Genomic DNA, 16,086 nt, shown 5'->3' with positions numbered 1-16,086 from the left:
GAGAGATCCTTCACCTCAGTGCTGCATTCTCATCCTTTGTGAGTATAAAACCGCCACCTCGGCGGCCCCGCCGCGATTTGCCTGATACGTTGTGGCCCCGTTCGGACCCGTCCAGAGACATGGCCGTGCTCAGAGTGTCGTCCTACCGCAAGCTGTTTGAGGATGAGGGCCAGAGTGGAAAGGGAGGGTTGAGTACGCAGTGTGCAGGGCAGCACCGCGCCGCCGGCAGGTCTGTCACTTTAAAAAATATATATATATGTAGAAGTTTTTCGTTGTAGACAAACATTTAGTTGTTTCCTTCCTAATATATGAAATGAACGTTTTACTGTATTTAGCTTAAACTATCCCACAAGATGGATCAAGAGATCTCCCCTGGGATCCTTCATAATCCTGTGTTTGGTACATTGTGTCGTCCTCTCAGGGGTGCGGCTCTTGACGAGTGCCACTGCGAGCAGTTTGACTTTGTAGCTGCCAAGGCCCTCAACAAGGAGGGCCTGCAGCGGTTCGTCCAGGACCGCCACATCATAGCGACCCTCAATGACCGACTGGTCCGGCTTATGGACCTGGTGAGGGAGAGCTGCTCCGACTGACACACCAGCACTCAATAATCTTCCCTCATCACACCCTTTTGGTTTGTTGTTGTTTAATGAATGCTCTGCATCCTCCAGGCCCGTTGTTTTGAGGAGGAGAATGAGTCTCTAAAATGCCAGATTGTCGACGCGGAGAAGAAGCTGAAAGGCCGACGGGCGTCCGCCCGCGTCTCCTCCGCCGTGGCCGAGGCCGACTACGGTCTGGATGCAGTGGTGGAGCGACTGCGCAGGGAGAGGGTAGGTAGTTGCTGCTGCTGCTGCTGCTGCTGGGTGCGTCAGCTCTGCCGCATGTTTGTCCGCGTGACACCCCTGAAAGGTTTTCTTTCCCTTCGTAGACGGTCCATTGCATTTTTCACTCCGTCCCATCAATTCGACTTCAGTTTGTACTGCGACAAAGACATGGCCCATAGTCTGTATCCATCACTGTCGTCACTGCACCCCCTCCAACCCCCCGTCCTGCAGGATGAGACTCTGTGCGACACCGAGGACCTGCGAAAGGAGCTGGAACGTCTGATGGAAGAATACGAGAAGGCCGCACAGCAGAAGATCCTCCTGCAGCAGGGACGACAAGATGTCGCTGAGGTACCAGTTGTGAATACTTTTAGCGTCCGTACCTGGAAGAAAGCTGACTGATGTAACCAGGTTTTAGAAATATACAATACTGAAATGAACTCCATGATGTCCATGAAGGGTTTCTAAACATAATATATGAACAATTCAATGCAATAATTTATTCTTTGACCAATTTAGTTTACTTTTATACCTTGTTGTAAGAAATCAGCTCTAGAACTGAAACTAGCTGATGAGATGCAAAGCCCAAATGAAATATCACCCGCTTACTAATATCTATAATTGCAGATGTAGTGGTTTATGTTAAGTATCTTTTCACTGTACAATTATATCAACCCTGTAGTTATAAACCGCAGTTTTGTTTGCCTAGATATTCTTTCCGAGTTGTCATATTGTTTAACATTAAATTATGGTTCCTACCGGCAATACCACATCGGCTTAGCCCTTATCTGGTCAAGTTTAGAATGAGTATATTTGCTTAAAAGAGGCAACTGATATTTAGGGCCTCAGTTCCACACACTCGTGGATCAACCTGCAGAAACACTGGATCCCTAATTCCCCGAAATGCAGCCAGTTGTACCCACAGAAATCCAATGAGAGTATAACTTGTATTCTTGTACTGTGCAATACACGATGAGCCCTTTTTGTTGTGAGAATGTACCTTGAGCACTAGGTGGCAGCGTTGTCAAGCTTCTCCCCTCGCTCCCTCTCTCCTCGCTCCCTCGCCCCCCCTCCCTGGTGAATCAGCTGAGACTGCACAGCTGCTCCTCCATAGTGCTGCCCAATGGGTGGCGATCACCAGCAGTCACACAGTCTGGGCTTGTGGCCCATTGCAACCTGAGCCACCAACTTTTCCATCCCCCCCCCCCCACCCTCCACACACCCCTCCGCGCCCTCTTTCCCTCGTGCATGCCAGAGCCCATCTCCTCCCGGCCGGGCCAGATGCGAGGGAGGCTTTAATTTCTCGCTTACAGATGTAACGCAGGCTTGAAATACGTCGCCGTAATGTTCCCGCTGGCTCGGTTCTCTGGTTCTGAATTGGAAGCAGCTGCAGGGTGACAAGACTTGGTGGGAAACCGACAGAGAGGCGAAGAAGGAGCAGAGCAGATGAGCGAACGCAACCCGGCTCAACTCGCAGCTAGTTTCAGCTCTCGCCACATATTGGTGATGAAACAGAATATGTTCGCTTCGTTTTTTAGTATAATACAACAAATGGATTTTTTTTTCTTTCCTCTCTTGGAACTCCCCCTACACTTTTTCTTTTAAGGCCCACACATTTCCCCTGGTTTTTACTTTTTGTTTTAAGTCATGTCCTGGGCCTTGTTGGCTCCAGCAAAGTGCAGCTGCAAATGAAATGAGTTTTACAACATTCACCAGATGTAAAATATGATTACTATCAATTATAATCAGTCTGTTTCAAAAGTGGTGCTGGTAACAAAAAATGGACCCCCCACCAAAAAAAGAGCATGCACACACACACACACGCGCTTTTAGTCAATATAAGTAGAGCTTGAATTGAAAGCCTTCATTTAGTTTGTTGGCACGTCGGTTAAAATGCTGCTGAAGTGGTAACGAATGTGATTCTCAACAACTTGTGCTCAATTCTGACTACTTTCTGCTTACTGCCGTCCATCATGCACTCTGCAAAGCTGCACAACTTCACCACCAAACCCCCTCTGCATGTGAATGCCAGCACCCACAGTAATTGCGGCCAGCACAAATTGATCTGGTTCTTCTTTAAAAAGAGCAGATGAGCTGAGAAGCCTTGCTGGCTTTTGTGTCTAGTTATCCTCCTTCTGATCTTCTTCCTCCTCCCCCTTCCTCTGCATTGCGGTGTCTTACTTTCTTTTCAGGGAAACAGGTGGATGTGCTGATGGTTCTTAAAATGGTAGTTCAGTGCAGAAACAAAGCTTTTCCCGAAGCATCCTGTGTTTTTTTTTTTTAGTTCACAAATTGCACTGTTTCTTCTCCAGAAAATGAAGTTGAACTTCTTAACTGCAGCCCTGTCCTGTTTTAATTAGATTTTCCTTGCAGGATGTCGATGCTGTGACAGCAGAGTGTTTGGCTCTGAGGGAGCAAGTGGCTATCTACGAGGAGCAGCTGGCCAACATGGAGGACCAACACACCACGGTGAGGGGAGGGAGGGAGGGAGGGAGGGGGGGAGAAAGGATATTTAGTTGCACTCGGAAGAAACGGGAATTGTTTACAGCTATGAAAATGAGGCATTTAGGTTGGGAAGGAATGATGGAGAAATGCCAAGGGCCTGTTGTGACAAACACAGCTGTGATGACCCGACTCACCTTGAAGTTGAGCCAGAAGGAGTGCTGTCAACATTAACACATGGTGACAGGATTAAAACAACAAGTTAAGTAATTGAGTCAAAGTTGGGCCCTTGCTTCCAAAATGTCCACGTAATCCTAAACGGACGACGAGAGAAGAGGGAGAAAGATCCTTCAGGCTGAGGAGCAGGCGTGCTGGTGTGCAGCTAATGTGGCCTTCATCTGAAGGACACAATTAATACGTTCTTCTCACTGTCTGAACATCTTGACATTAAGCACAGGGACATCCTGTCTTGTAAATCTTGACATGAAGTGAAAAATGTCAAACTACTGCTTTAAAATAGGGACACTGCTGGGACAATATCCAATTCACCTTCATCACACGCACCCGTTTCTTTCCACCCTCTACAATATTCTCCACCTCTCCAGGAGATGACAGACACACCCCAGTATCACATCTCAGAGAGAGAGAGTGAAGCAGGACCAACTCCATCACTCTGTGTTTTTCCCTGCAAAGCCTGGCCGCCCGGCATTTAGCGCTCTCCCTGCGGGACACGCTCGATAACTCCCAGTCCGGGAAATGCAGCTGAATACCAAATGTAAAAACTGAAGTTCCCTCTGTTTTATTAACTGTCGCTATCATCAGCACTCGTATTCCCTTGACAAATCGGCGGCCTTGTCGTTATTTAGGTGGAGGGAGAAATGTTAAGCCTGCCTGTGCAGCAGTTCATTTATCGCTGTAATGGATGTGGGTTTCTTTTTACTGAACACATCGGAAGTGGAGGTCAAGCATGTTGAGGAGCACATATTTCAAGGACTACAGACTTTTCATTTCATATGTATTCCATTAGAAAGGATATTTCCCACTTAAACATAAGAGGACAAACATAAATTGCCAGTACTTGAATACTTTTACACCACCGAGTAAAGGATGTTACTGCACTTCCCCGCTGTGCGTTTGCAGGCAGTGGAGCGTCTGATGGGACCAGCTGAAGGGACCGCAGGAGCAACGGCTGCCTTTCCGTTGGGCGGCCCTGACATCACGCCGGCCCTGGACGTAAAGGAGTACTACTGCCAGCTGGCTGAGAGCCTCCAGGTACGACACGCTGCAACGTAAGACACGCAAACACGCCGTGAAGCTCAAACCTCGTTGTGCCAAATGCTTTATGGTGCCGTGTCTGTATACAACCATCAAATCCCATCAAATCCCATCAAGGCTTTGGTTCTCATTGAGAAACACGGACAAGTACTTTTCCTCAATTTACTGTAGGGACAATTTGAAGGTTCTAATCCATTACCTCACAGGTATATGCTGTCTGACAGCTTCATACATTTATACAAATATCCACGAGTAAGTTATAAAATACACTCTGAACAGTTAAACCAGTGTTTCGAAACCTTTTGTTACCACTTACAAAGAAGCAATAGCTGGTTTGGGTCCTTTCCCACGTTTCAGATATCTGATATGTCAGAGCTCCATCCACACGCAGCGCTACGATTTAGTATTAGTACAAAGTATTTTCAGGAGATCAGCTCAAGAAAATGTGTTTTCTTCCAGCACTCTAATGCCAATATAAGGAATCTCCCAATAATTGCTTCGATGTCTTACAAATACGTTTGGAAAGGAATCTCCAAAAGTAAACAAATATATTCTACAAATAAACACAGAGCTTTTACCCAGAAGACTGCTGTTCATAGCCCGTGTGAAGGAAGTAAGTAAATATGACGTTTTTCCTTCTTTCCTTTCCCATTTATAATCTCACAACCCCTCAGATTCATCTTGTGACCTTTTGGAGGGGGTCGACCCCTAAGTGTGTCGACCACAGGACTAAACTAACCGGACACAAAGAAACGGCAGCTAAACCTTGACTGTCTTAACAGTGAAATGGTACTTTCACATTCAAGCATCAGTTGTAATAACCTCTTTTATTACAGCATATACAGCAGAGTCGGGGGACACTTTTCTGTAGAATTAGCACTTCTTTAGAATTTTTAATTTGTTACATTACTACTTATATTTAAGTGAAAGGATGCGAGTGCTTCTTCCCCCACCGGCTGCCATCCTCCTACCGACTACTGGTCACCTTCTCTCCCTCTGAAACGTCTCGCTCAAGTCCAGCGTGTAAAGCTCAACTTTCACAAATCACACAACCGTACTCCCATTTGTTTTCTTTGCCTCTTAACGCAACACGGGGGAACAACTTGAGAATCAGAGATGCTGGACTTGACCCGAACAGAATGCCTTTGTCTACCTGTGTGTGTGTGTGTGCGTGCAGTGCATGCTAAGTCGTGCTGCATTGAGGTCAGACTATAGCTCCGGTGGGCCTGACCTCCTCTGGGCCGAGGATGTCTGCCCGGTTCACAGGTCAGGGCTGTAATCAGACTGTTGGCCGCCTTCCCAGGCTCCTCAGCCTTACTGGAGTGGACGCTGGTGTGTGTGTGTGTGTGTGTCCTTAAACTAAGCATGGCTGAAGGGTATCCAGCGTATTTATACTTTTGTATGTCTGCCTGGATACATAGGTGTGTTTCTTGTTCCTCAAATCCCGTCTTTTCCCTCTCTCCGCCTCCCACGTAGTTCCTCCTCTGGCCAGCTGGCCTCCGTCCTGTCTGGGCCTGCCTTCAATTTACGGGACGCAATTGTCTCAATGCTAAAAATGATTGCCACTGGGTTTCGAACAGTAATGGTGATTGCTGGCTGACTCCCGCACACCTGTGCACACTCATCTCGCTCGTTTCTGCTGCATTTGTTCCATCTAATCAGAAGTGTGGTGGACAGGAGGAGAGGTTCACCCATCAGCCGGCATGAGAGGCTCTGATTGCTCTTTGCCGCCCTGTCGGAGCGCACTTAACGCCCCCAAAAAAAAGCACTTTCCTCTGTGCGTCTGCCGGCTCAAACCAAAAGGTCACACCTTTCTCGGCTGCCTTTCTCCCTCTTTTTTCCCCGCTCGTCTTTGCAGCACGAGTGCGGCGCCGCCTCCTCTGCTGTGGGTCGCCGTGGCGACGGAGAGCAACGAGAAGAGGGCGTAGCTGCAGGGTCGACCGTCAAAGGCGCGTCAGCGACAAAGGACGTCTGTGAGATAAAGACGCTGGTGAGTGCTCATGATTTCTTTTAGGTTGTTTGGGCAAATCACAGAAGAAAGCGCTCTTCATTAAGGCAGATAAGGGATGTGGGTTTATTTGCAAAATTTTAAGATGAGCTTTTCTCAGACAACATCTTGTGCAGTGTTATTGACTTCCTTGCACAGTGTCTGATAAGAAGATTGATACCAGTCAATGTCTGTACACTAGATGACAATCTACAGCAAGCAGCCGATTAGCTTAGCATGAAGAGGTGACACGGGTATACTGGCTGCACGCAAAGGTAACGAAATCTGCCGACCAGCCCCTCTAAAGATCATTAGATAACAAATATGTCCTCTGGTTAATCTGTATTAAAATAAAAAAAAGGTTACTGCCACACTGTGCATTTGCAGTCTTTATGCGAAGCTCAGTAAACTGGCTGAAATGACTCCAGATTGACATGAAAAGTGTTATCGAGTGAAAAAGCATATTGTCCAAAGCGTTGCGTTATTGCTTTAAAAGAGGACTTTTCTCAAGATTATCCAGTTGGACTATATACATTTTGGAAACAGATACTTATAAACCTCTGCTAACACTGCTGGTTAACCCTACTGTCATCAAAGGCATCCTTTTTTTTGTTTTAGGGGACGAACTGACCCTTTCAGTCTCACATTTACGCACAATTTAAACCCTTCAGTTACTTCCTTCCGATTCAAATTTTCCCACAACACATTTCCCTCCACTTCACTGACAAAAAGCGAAGTCTCAGAACCCTCGACTGGCTTCGCTTCGGGCCTCAGCTCCTAAATCAGGCATAATGGTGAGAATGGATGGTTTCCCACAGCAGGCGAAGGGAGGAGAGCGCAGCGGAGTGACAGCAGGGCAGAACAGTGTGGGAGATCCTGCTGACCAGAGTGTTTACTCTGCGGACACTTTCAGCAGGAGATGTGAAGGGCTCGGCTTCAGCTCAGACGGGATTTATTGCCCTCCATGTCCTCGTTATTAAGTACAGTCTTTCAGAGCGCCTGCAGCGTCATAAACGTCTTAAAATTTGACACGCGCTCACTCACACACATGCACACCAACTCTGTGAACAGAAGAGAGCAAATAAACCCTCGGAGAAATGGGCGCATTGGCGCTTTGAATTAAACGGACAAATCAGGAATCAGTTGAGAGGCTAAATGGGGAATTGTGGGTAAAATCACCCAGGAACTGCAGAAAACTACCTACTGTTACTTCACGTTAGCCCACTTTGACGCCTAAACCACATCTGTAACAAACACGGCGCTTTGGTCCCCATGACTGCGGGCCGCGGCTCCAACTCCATGGAGCTCTTTGACGAAACAGCGAGCACAAGACTCCGAACATCAGCCACCTTTTGTCCTAAATAGCGCGGCCAACACAATCCCCCCGGTTCTGCTCGATCCGGCCTGACGGGTGAACAGCACGGCCTGATCTGCTCTGTTTCCTCTCGCTCTCGCTCGCCTGTGATCGATGCCTCGGGTCCGGTTCCTCGCCGAGACACAACAGATTGCAGCGAAATCAGCCCTGACTCAGAAATGTATATAATAGAGAGCAGCCACTGACGGGGTCGTACGCCACCACTTGCACGCGGCCCGGACCTCACTTATCATGCCAGGGCGAACGGAGGAGTGTGGGAGTAAGTGAGTGGAGCAGGTTGGGGGGGGGGGGAGGGGGGGGGTGGGGGGGGTGAAGAGTCATCAGCTCGTGAGTGGTTACCCGGGGTCTTCTTCTTCTGCTCGCATGGGCTCGCTGAAAGACGGGCGGGACCGCATGGATCCCCATCTGGCTGTGACAGCTAATTGTTGAACTTCTGTGATTGCTGTAATTACTCACGGCAGGACGCCACTGCTTCGGACGCGGGGGGGGGGTGCGGGGGGGGACCACGGTCCCGCTTTAGTTCGCTATAGAAGTAAAGAAACCTGTTTTTTTTTTTATATCTTCAAAGGTCGGTTTGATTGGCACACTTAGAGGAGCAGATTTTAGGACTTGAGGGGTTCCTGTTGTAATATGTTTTCATTAGTATAATCACCTGAAACTAAGAATCATTTACATTAGCTAAGAATAAGCCCTTCATAACTATAAGCCGAGCAGGTCTTCTTCCTCGGGGTTCCATTAGTTTCGCACGTATTTGGTCATAAACCAAAAGCTTATGTTAATTTGAACTTTCACAGTGCTAGAGTAAGTATACATTGAAATACCAGTCGTGTATCCCGGAGGAGGACGTCACTGTACCAGATGTCACGGCCATGATGGATATCGCCTTTTTGAAACCGCAAGCCGCAATGGATCAAAGACCTTAGGATTCATCATCTGGAAAAAATAAATGTCTGCACAAAGGATCCCGGCAATTGATTCAATAGTTTTGAGATGTTACTCTCCGAAAAAACAAAGTGATGGACTGAATGGCCGACATGGTATCAATAAAGTCACACCGCTCGCTCGTTTGGAAAAGCTCTCATAAAACGACTACCTCAGCATAGAACAGCCCACAGTTAACGACTTCTTGGTGATAAAAGTCAAACATGGAGCAGCTAAAAGTGTATTTTCTCAAACAGAACACACATGAAATGTGCTCGTTTTGAGCTGACCAGTAACACCAGTAACACAACAGTGGCCGAGAAAGGAAAGACATGTTTGGGGTAAATGTGTACAAACAACCTCTGCTGTATGTTGTCTGTATTTCTGCAGATTTCAGAGCTCCAAAAGGCGCTCGCTGAGCTGGAGCGGCGTAACGAGGAGCTGGAGGACGAGGTCGAGATGAAGGCGGCTGCATACGCGGACGAGCTTGCGGAGTTGGAGGTCTGAGAGTGGACTGATTAGGGAATAATCATAGGCTGCAAAGGGCCAGCAGTTTCAACTAATTCTGCCATTCATTCCCCGCTGTGATCCCGCTGTGTGTGTTCAGTGGACCGTAGATGAAGTGCAGCGCCAAGAGGCCGACTTCCAAGTGCAGATGAAGCAGCAGTGTGAAGACTACAAGGAGCTGTTCAGTGAGAAGATGGCCAGAGACATGGAAATTACTGCCTACAGGTCAGAGAATAATATATCTTATTAATTATTTAGTTCTTTATGAATGCAAAACTCTCGATAACAATAATACTCATCTGGGCTTTGCAACGCTAGACAAAACTCTGCATCAGATTAGCTTGAATAAATTGTCTGAATAAGTGCATAACCCAGAAACTACTGACAAATATACATCTATTCATGCGGTATATACTGTGGGCAGACTGTTTACCCAATAACTGAATTACATTAATATTCCAATAATTATCCCAGCAGCCTTTGCTGCACTCACCTTTGGTAAACAATAGCCGCGTGTGCATATATGCATCAGGTAACCTGGCTGCTCTTATTGTTATGATAATATTAGCATTTTTCTAACATTAAATCTATTATTGAAGGCTAGCGTACTTCTTCTTCCTTTTGGGGGTGTATATTTTCAGTCAGAATAAACTAGATACAGTTGATCTTTCGTCCTGGGGTTGACTTACCACATTAAAAGTTAAATTATTTATTGCTGTATCGCTCATAATATTAGTGCTGACGGATCGGCCATATACATTCAGCAACAAAATACAAGTTTCTAATCCTTATTTTTAAATGACAACCCTGCACCGTTAAATTATACCAGAGAAGTTCATGAGGCTTTCATCCAGTGAGGCCCAACAGTCAGCGGGGTTGTCAGTCAACAGGACAACTGTGAACCAGCACTGTGGGTCAGAGATGGACCGCCATGTCTGCTGGAGAACAAGGAGGTGTTCGTTCCAACAAAAACACCGCGCCGGGTGGTTTTCGTTGATTAGCTCTCCTGTTAAATGCGTCATAAAGTCAACTGCCGAAGTTTCTGATTGCAATTAAAATGTGAATTGCTGTGACTTCGCTGACACGTAGTGTAGATCCCCGTCTCTGCGGTAGGGGGTCAAATGAAAACAGACGTCCCCTGCGGTGCCGCACATTATTTAAACCTGTCGAGGAGAATGAACCGTCAGGGGCTAAGCACACAGAGGCCCTGGGATGATTTCATTAGATTTAAATTGACTTGATGATCTGTTCGACATTCTCCACATAGCGTATGAGCAAATCCGGATATCACACAAAGGAAAACACTTGGAAAGTTTGTGTCCGGCGTTGTTTTGCCGCGAGGAGTTTCTGCAGAAGTGTTACCCAGTCCGACATTGTCAAAGCATATTATGTGATACGTGCAATATAAGATATACTACAAACAAAAGGGCTGACATCATGGGGCCAACTGGGGTCGCAGGAAACGGCCGCCGAGCGAGACGCAGTTTCCTGTGTGTGACCTTGAAGACGTTTGCAGACATTCCTTCATTCCGCTGACGCTGTTTAACCATCTGCCAATCCGGTCGTGCGGGCTGACGCACTTGAGCCACAACCTCATCTTGCTGCTACTGACTTCCTTCCCGGTTCCGCCGGTATCATCGGCATCCGACGCCCCCCTCAAGGGGAGGGGGGGGGGGCACCCTGACGGTGCCTCGGACCCTCGCGGTGCCTCATTAGAATGGACGAAGAGGACCTCGCATGTCAGCGCTGTGTGCTGGGTCACCGCCAGCTCTCCCCCACGCCGGCCTGTTAATGTCAGCCGTCTCCATGCGCACATTTTAATTCCCTCCCAACAGACCGTCCCAATGACATTCAAGGCACAGTCAAGTGGCAACTTTTTTCTTTTCCTACTGGATGTTTTGTCATCCGTGATTAAAACCATGAATAAGAAATGAAAACGGTGGTTGTTTATTCTCTCCGAGCCGTGGCAAACTGTCTGCAACGACAGACCCTAATGACCCCGGGCTGCCATTAGCGGCGAGCTTATCGCCCGTGAAAGCACCTCCGAGCGGTTGAGGCAGATGCTCGCTGCTTTTGCTCTCTGCTAATGTGAACCATATTACACTGTTAATCATTCCGCTGTTCATTGCGGTTCGCTCGCGCTGCTGCATGACTCAGCAACAAGTAGCTCGACCGGGGACAAGATCCTTTTTAGTTCAGTGGCGTGGGTGACGGCGCTGCAGGTTTTACTGTATTTTAAAGCTGCTTCATTTCATCATTTTATATTAACAGTGAATTAAGTGACTCCCCTCAGCATTACTGAACCGTTTTTCAGGTCCTTGTGGCGGTTTTCTGGCTCACAAATTTGCTTTGGTTTCTCATCTCTCTCGTCGACCAACGTTTCCAGATGCGACACACAGCTGTGTTCACTGAAAAACCCACTATATGTTACATTCCCACCATCAAACAGCAGGCCGACACAGTTGGAGACCAGCTTGTTAACACAATGAATCGTTTAGCATTGGTAGAAACCAAAAACAGAGTTTTAAGAGATCAAATATAGGATTGTCATTAATCAGATGGACACAAATATGATGTCATGTCGGGGAATTAGATTTGCCCTGAGAACCTTTAAGGGGGGGGGGATAATAACAACGGGGTCTTGAATGGGATGGGGGGTTTCTACCTGCGAGGACTCCAATGTGCTCACATGGTGCTTTGTTTCTCTGGTTCATTCATATCAGGAGTCTGGTGGCCGAAGAGGAGGAGAGGCTGTGCAACCTGTGACGTGAGGGCCGAAGCGTCCGACTGGCAGGCTGGATGCCCCCCCCCCCCCCCCCCCCCCCCCTCCCGCCCCCCCTCGCACGGATTAGAAAACAGAGCATAGAGAAACGAGGCAAAGCACACTGACACCGGCACTGGGATGAAGCTTAAGGTACCACCGCAGCAATTTAAGAAGAACTTATCATGACCGATTAATGCCGTCTGGAGGCCTAAGCCGGGCCATTGATAACAGGTCGCTGGCAGATGACCCCGAGACTCCAAGAAGGATGGAGCTGTCTAAAAGAGGTGGGAGGAGGGGCTGTGCGATGAATGTGTATCCCTTCAGTGTCTGGCAGGGATATTTCCTTAAGTGGGTTTATCTTTACCAACTAAATGCTATGTTTCATAAAGGGCTTGTCCGCTCTCTGTTGAACGAGTCCGACTCAAACAGAAACACAGACGCGCACAAGTTAAACGCCGCTGTTCCGTGATGTCACCCCCCCCGCCCCCCACCCCCCCGATACCACCTCATCCATCACTCAATCCATGTCTGATTACCTGCTCTTAACCCATGACCCCATCACTGTTAGCAAACGTATTGACAGCGCTACTTTAGGTTACTAAAAACATCCCACCTTCCATTTGCTTTTGCAGTCGTTCATTCTTGTTTTTTACATATAACCGACTGTCAGATGTGCAGCGCACTGTTTGCTTTTCAAATGGTTCATGAAGTTGCTGTTTTCTCTGCGGCTCTTTCAAAATGAGCACCTGGATGTTTCTACAAGAGCCGCTTGCGTGATTCATTACTGCTCCATTTTGAAAAGCGATGTCTCAATTTACTGTTACTGAAATAAGCCTTTGGTAATGCATTCCTTTGTAATCTTTTCCTCATTTTCAACATAACTTTGCAGCTGTCTGGAATAAGGCATCTGTGATTCTCTCTTCTGCACAAGCAGCATCATTGTGTGTTTTTAGATTTCAAAGAAATAAAACCAGCTGCATGAGAGATCGCCTCATAGTGTGTTATTTTGTTTGCAAAAATCTGTTTCCTGATAACCGTTTTATTTATTTTTTATTTTTAAGATGTTCTCCCACAAAATATAAGTACGCAGAGCGCCCCGGTCAGATGAATGTTTTGCGCTCCATCTTCATGTTCAACGAGAGATTTGAACATTCCCAACTATTAACGATCTACCTCTGCCATGAAGATGAAAAATGCCGCTAATAACGGATCGGGTAAGATTAGCCACACTCCGTGAACCTCTGTGCTGAGGAGTTGGTCTCTGTAATAATTGAGTTCAGTGTGTGTGGAGCGAGGGCTGGGAACGGGTGGACACGGTGACTTGTTTAATTGTCCCAACGTGAAACCTGGCCGGATCGGGAGGAAGCCCCTGTGTCGGCTTTCTCGGGGCTGCAGAGCTTAATCAAGACCTCGTAGGAGGTGGAGAACGTCGTATTCCCTCAGCGCTCTCCTATATATGTCTCAAATTAAAAAGCCGACAAAGCAGTCGAGATTCCTGATCTCATGGGCCCGGTTCGTCTTTGCCTCGTGTTATATATGAGAATATCTCAGAGACAACTCAGAGTTGTATGTTCCCTTCTTTTGCTTCGCAGCCTCTTGGGAAAAGGTGATTGCCTGTACGAAAATTCAGGAAATTATAACATTTTGGCTTCATATCCTGCTGCCATAAATGTTCTTCAATACAGAGAAAAAGGGTAGCAGAAATCGACCCCTGCGCAGGTCGCAAATTAGTCCAAGTGACCGAGCAGTCAAATTTAAATGCTAGAAATCCAGTGAAATTGGGGAAAGGATATAGCCAGAAAAATACAAAGCATCTACATTGCGCAGGGAACCCCACATAGTTAATAGTTTAATAATCTGGACCCTTAATAAAATACAAAATAAAATGTATGTAACCACAATCTTATGAGGCAAATCAGCAAACTAATGTTCTTCCACAAAACGCTAAAACTCAACAAAGGACTCGTGGTTGTGTTTGAAAATCTTTTAATTCCGTCATCTTCTTTCCGAACACAATTAAAGCATTTCAAAGACAGTGATATTTGTGAGTTTGGTGACCTCTGCCCTCCTCTGTATTCCTTTGCCCCCCATCACACGTCCTTGACAACTGAGTAAAATGCGCATTAACCCCTGAAAGCTGGTCGGTGACACCGAGCGGCCCGGGGCAGGACCGTGGCACCTCTGCTCCTTGAAGCTGGACAATTTGATTCGAAGGCGGAGATTTTCAAAGCTGAGTCATGGATCAGTGGTCCGCCAGTCAGTTGGCCTTTTCATCCCCATCCGCCCCCTTTTCTTTTTTGCCTTGATGGTGTCTCTGGATGGATCGCGGGGGGGTTTGAGAAAACAGCCAAACCTGCCCAACACCAACAAACAAAGAAATCTCTGCTGGGAATGAGCCAGAGTTTAGTTCCTCTGGGTAACGTTTGCTGTGAGATTGAATGTTTCACGACGGTTTGCTGGTGTTGAAAGAACTGAATTTCACACAACACGTGCCCTGGTGTATAACATCCCATTAACTCCCAGTGGTGCAGGAATGTCTTTACATTAAGACTGGCAGGCCCGGGCTCGTACATTCTGACATCTGAGCTGCTTTCATCTGTCCACAAATTTTAAATCCGCAGCAGAGGAATCTGATTAAGGCCTAATGGAGGTCAGCTTGTGTGACTCCGCTCAGCTGTCACCTACACATAGGTATACCCAAAACACCCTTTACCCCCGCCTTCAGGTTCACCCGGACAAATAAACACTGTCCTCACTGAGGACAAAAGTAATTCTTTAAAGTCTCTTCGTGGCAGCTCGGACGTAATGAGCCAAGCTGATGTTTGGAAAGCAAATAAATAAGAGAGGACAAGGTTGAATCAAGGAAGAAAATAAGAACAGTGAAAATATACAAAGGGGAGAGAGCCATTGAGAAAGTATTTCCTTAACAAGAGGGGAACAAATAATAAATTATGGGGGCCCCTCTCCCTTGAGACAGGACGGGCACGCCTAAGGGTAGAAGGAAGTGGGCATCGCTCTTTTTTTAAATTTTTTATAGGGGTCGAGGACATTTTTCCACGGTGGGAGCGTCACACGAGTCCCGAGAGAGAACGTTTACACACACAAACAACACCCACCGATCCGCACACACACAACGCTGAGTGGAGATGGTGGTAGTGTGACGGCGTAAACGCCCCGCGTTCCCCCATCATGTCATCGCTTCGGTTTCTGCCCTCCTCGTATCAGCGGTCCCACTCGGCCTGTTCGGCTAAGCGACTGCTGACAGCTGTGACCCCCCGTTTACCCCGCCCCCCCCCTCGTGTCCGTCCCAGAGCAGGTGGCAAACACCCACCATCATGAGACTCTCCACGGTGAGCCTGCATCTGACATGATTTGATACCTTCGATTTCTTGGCAAACCCTCCGGTACTTTGTCTTGTGATGTTGAGATAAAGCAAAGCCGCTTTTAAACCCCCCCCGCCCCCCCCCCCAGACTCCTCACACGGTGGGTCAGCCACTGCCAGAGTTGATAAAAGTTTCCCTTTTGTACCAAAGTGTTCAATGAATCAACTTCACAGGGCGCGCTGGATGGGAGCGTATGAATGTCTGGGCCACAGACGCATGAGAGAAAACAGGCCGCATTTGTATTCTGCCGCAGTGGCTTTCCTGCCCATTAAAGGTTGTTCGCGTCTTTTTAAGCATAGTGACTCCGCCGCGGGTCTCAGGGCGATCCGACCATTTGCTGTATTGGATTGTTGGCAGATGGCCTGCGTGGATCTTGGCCACCCTTGAATGTAGTTCTCATGCTAAGCTTTGCTTGTCAGTAAATGGGCTGCGCCCTGCACTTACCCTACACATAGGAACTCATGTCCTGGTTGTAATGGTGTCTTATCAGTTAGAAAAAGAAAAAAAAAAGAATCATACCCAATAGCAGCAAGATGTCCTCCCCCCTACTGTAGCACTTCACCGGATTATCTTTCTGGAATCTTTGTGTTGATAAATGGCGTAAATGGGAT

The 16,086-nt window shown here is 47.3% G+C and overlaps 1 protein-coding gene across 1 annotated transcript; it reads left to right on the top strand.

Annotated features, from left to right (window-relative positions):
- The first annotated feature begins 14 nt into the window (after nucleotides 1-14).
- Nucleotides 15-13,076, top strand: vimr2 (vimentin-related 2). Its single transcript, XM_040173494.2, has 10 exons — nucleotides 15-229; nucleotides 422-566; nucleotides 669-827; nucleotides 1,053-1,172; nucleotides 3,195-3,290; nucleotides 4,404-4,535; nucleotides 6,397-6,528; nucleotides 9,212-9,322; nucleotides 9,429-9,553; nucleotides 12,052-13,076. The coding sequence occupies exons 1-10, from the start codon at nucleotides 120-122 to the stop codon at nucleotides 12,092-12,094; spliced, it is 1,173 nt and encodes a 390-aa protein (XP_040029428.2). The 5' UTR covers nucleotides 15-119; the 3' UTR covers nucleotides 12,095-13,076.
- Nucleotides 13,077-16,086: the final 3,010 nt, after the last annotated feature.

This window comes from Gasterosteus aculeatus, chromosome 4 (genome assembly GCF_964276395.1).
Source record: "Gasterosteus aculeatus chromosome 4, fGasAcu3.hap1.1, whole genome shotgun sequence".
Classification (NCBI taxonomy): Eukaryota; Metazoa; Chordata; class Actinopteri; order Perciformes; family Gasterosteidae; genus Gasterosteus; species Gasterosteus aculeatus.
The sequence above is the reverse complement of the archived record's forward strand: the minus strand, read 5'-3'. Positions and strand labels throughout refer to the sequence as shown.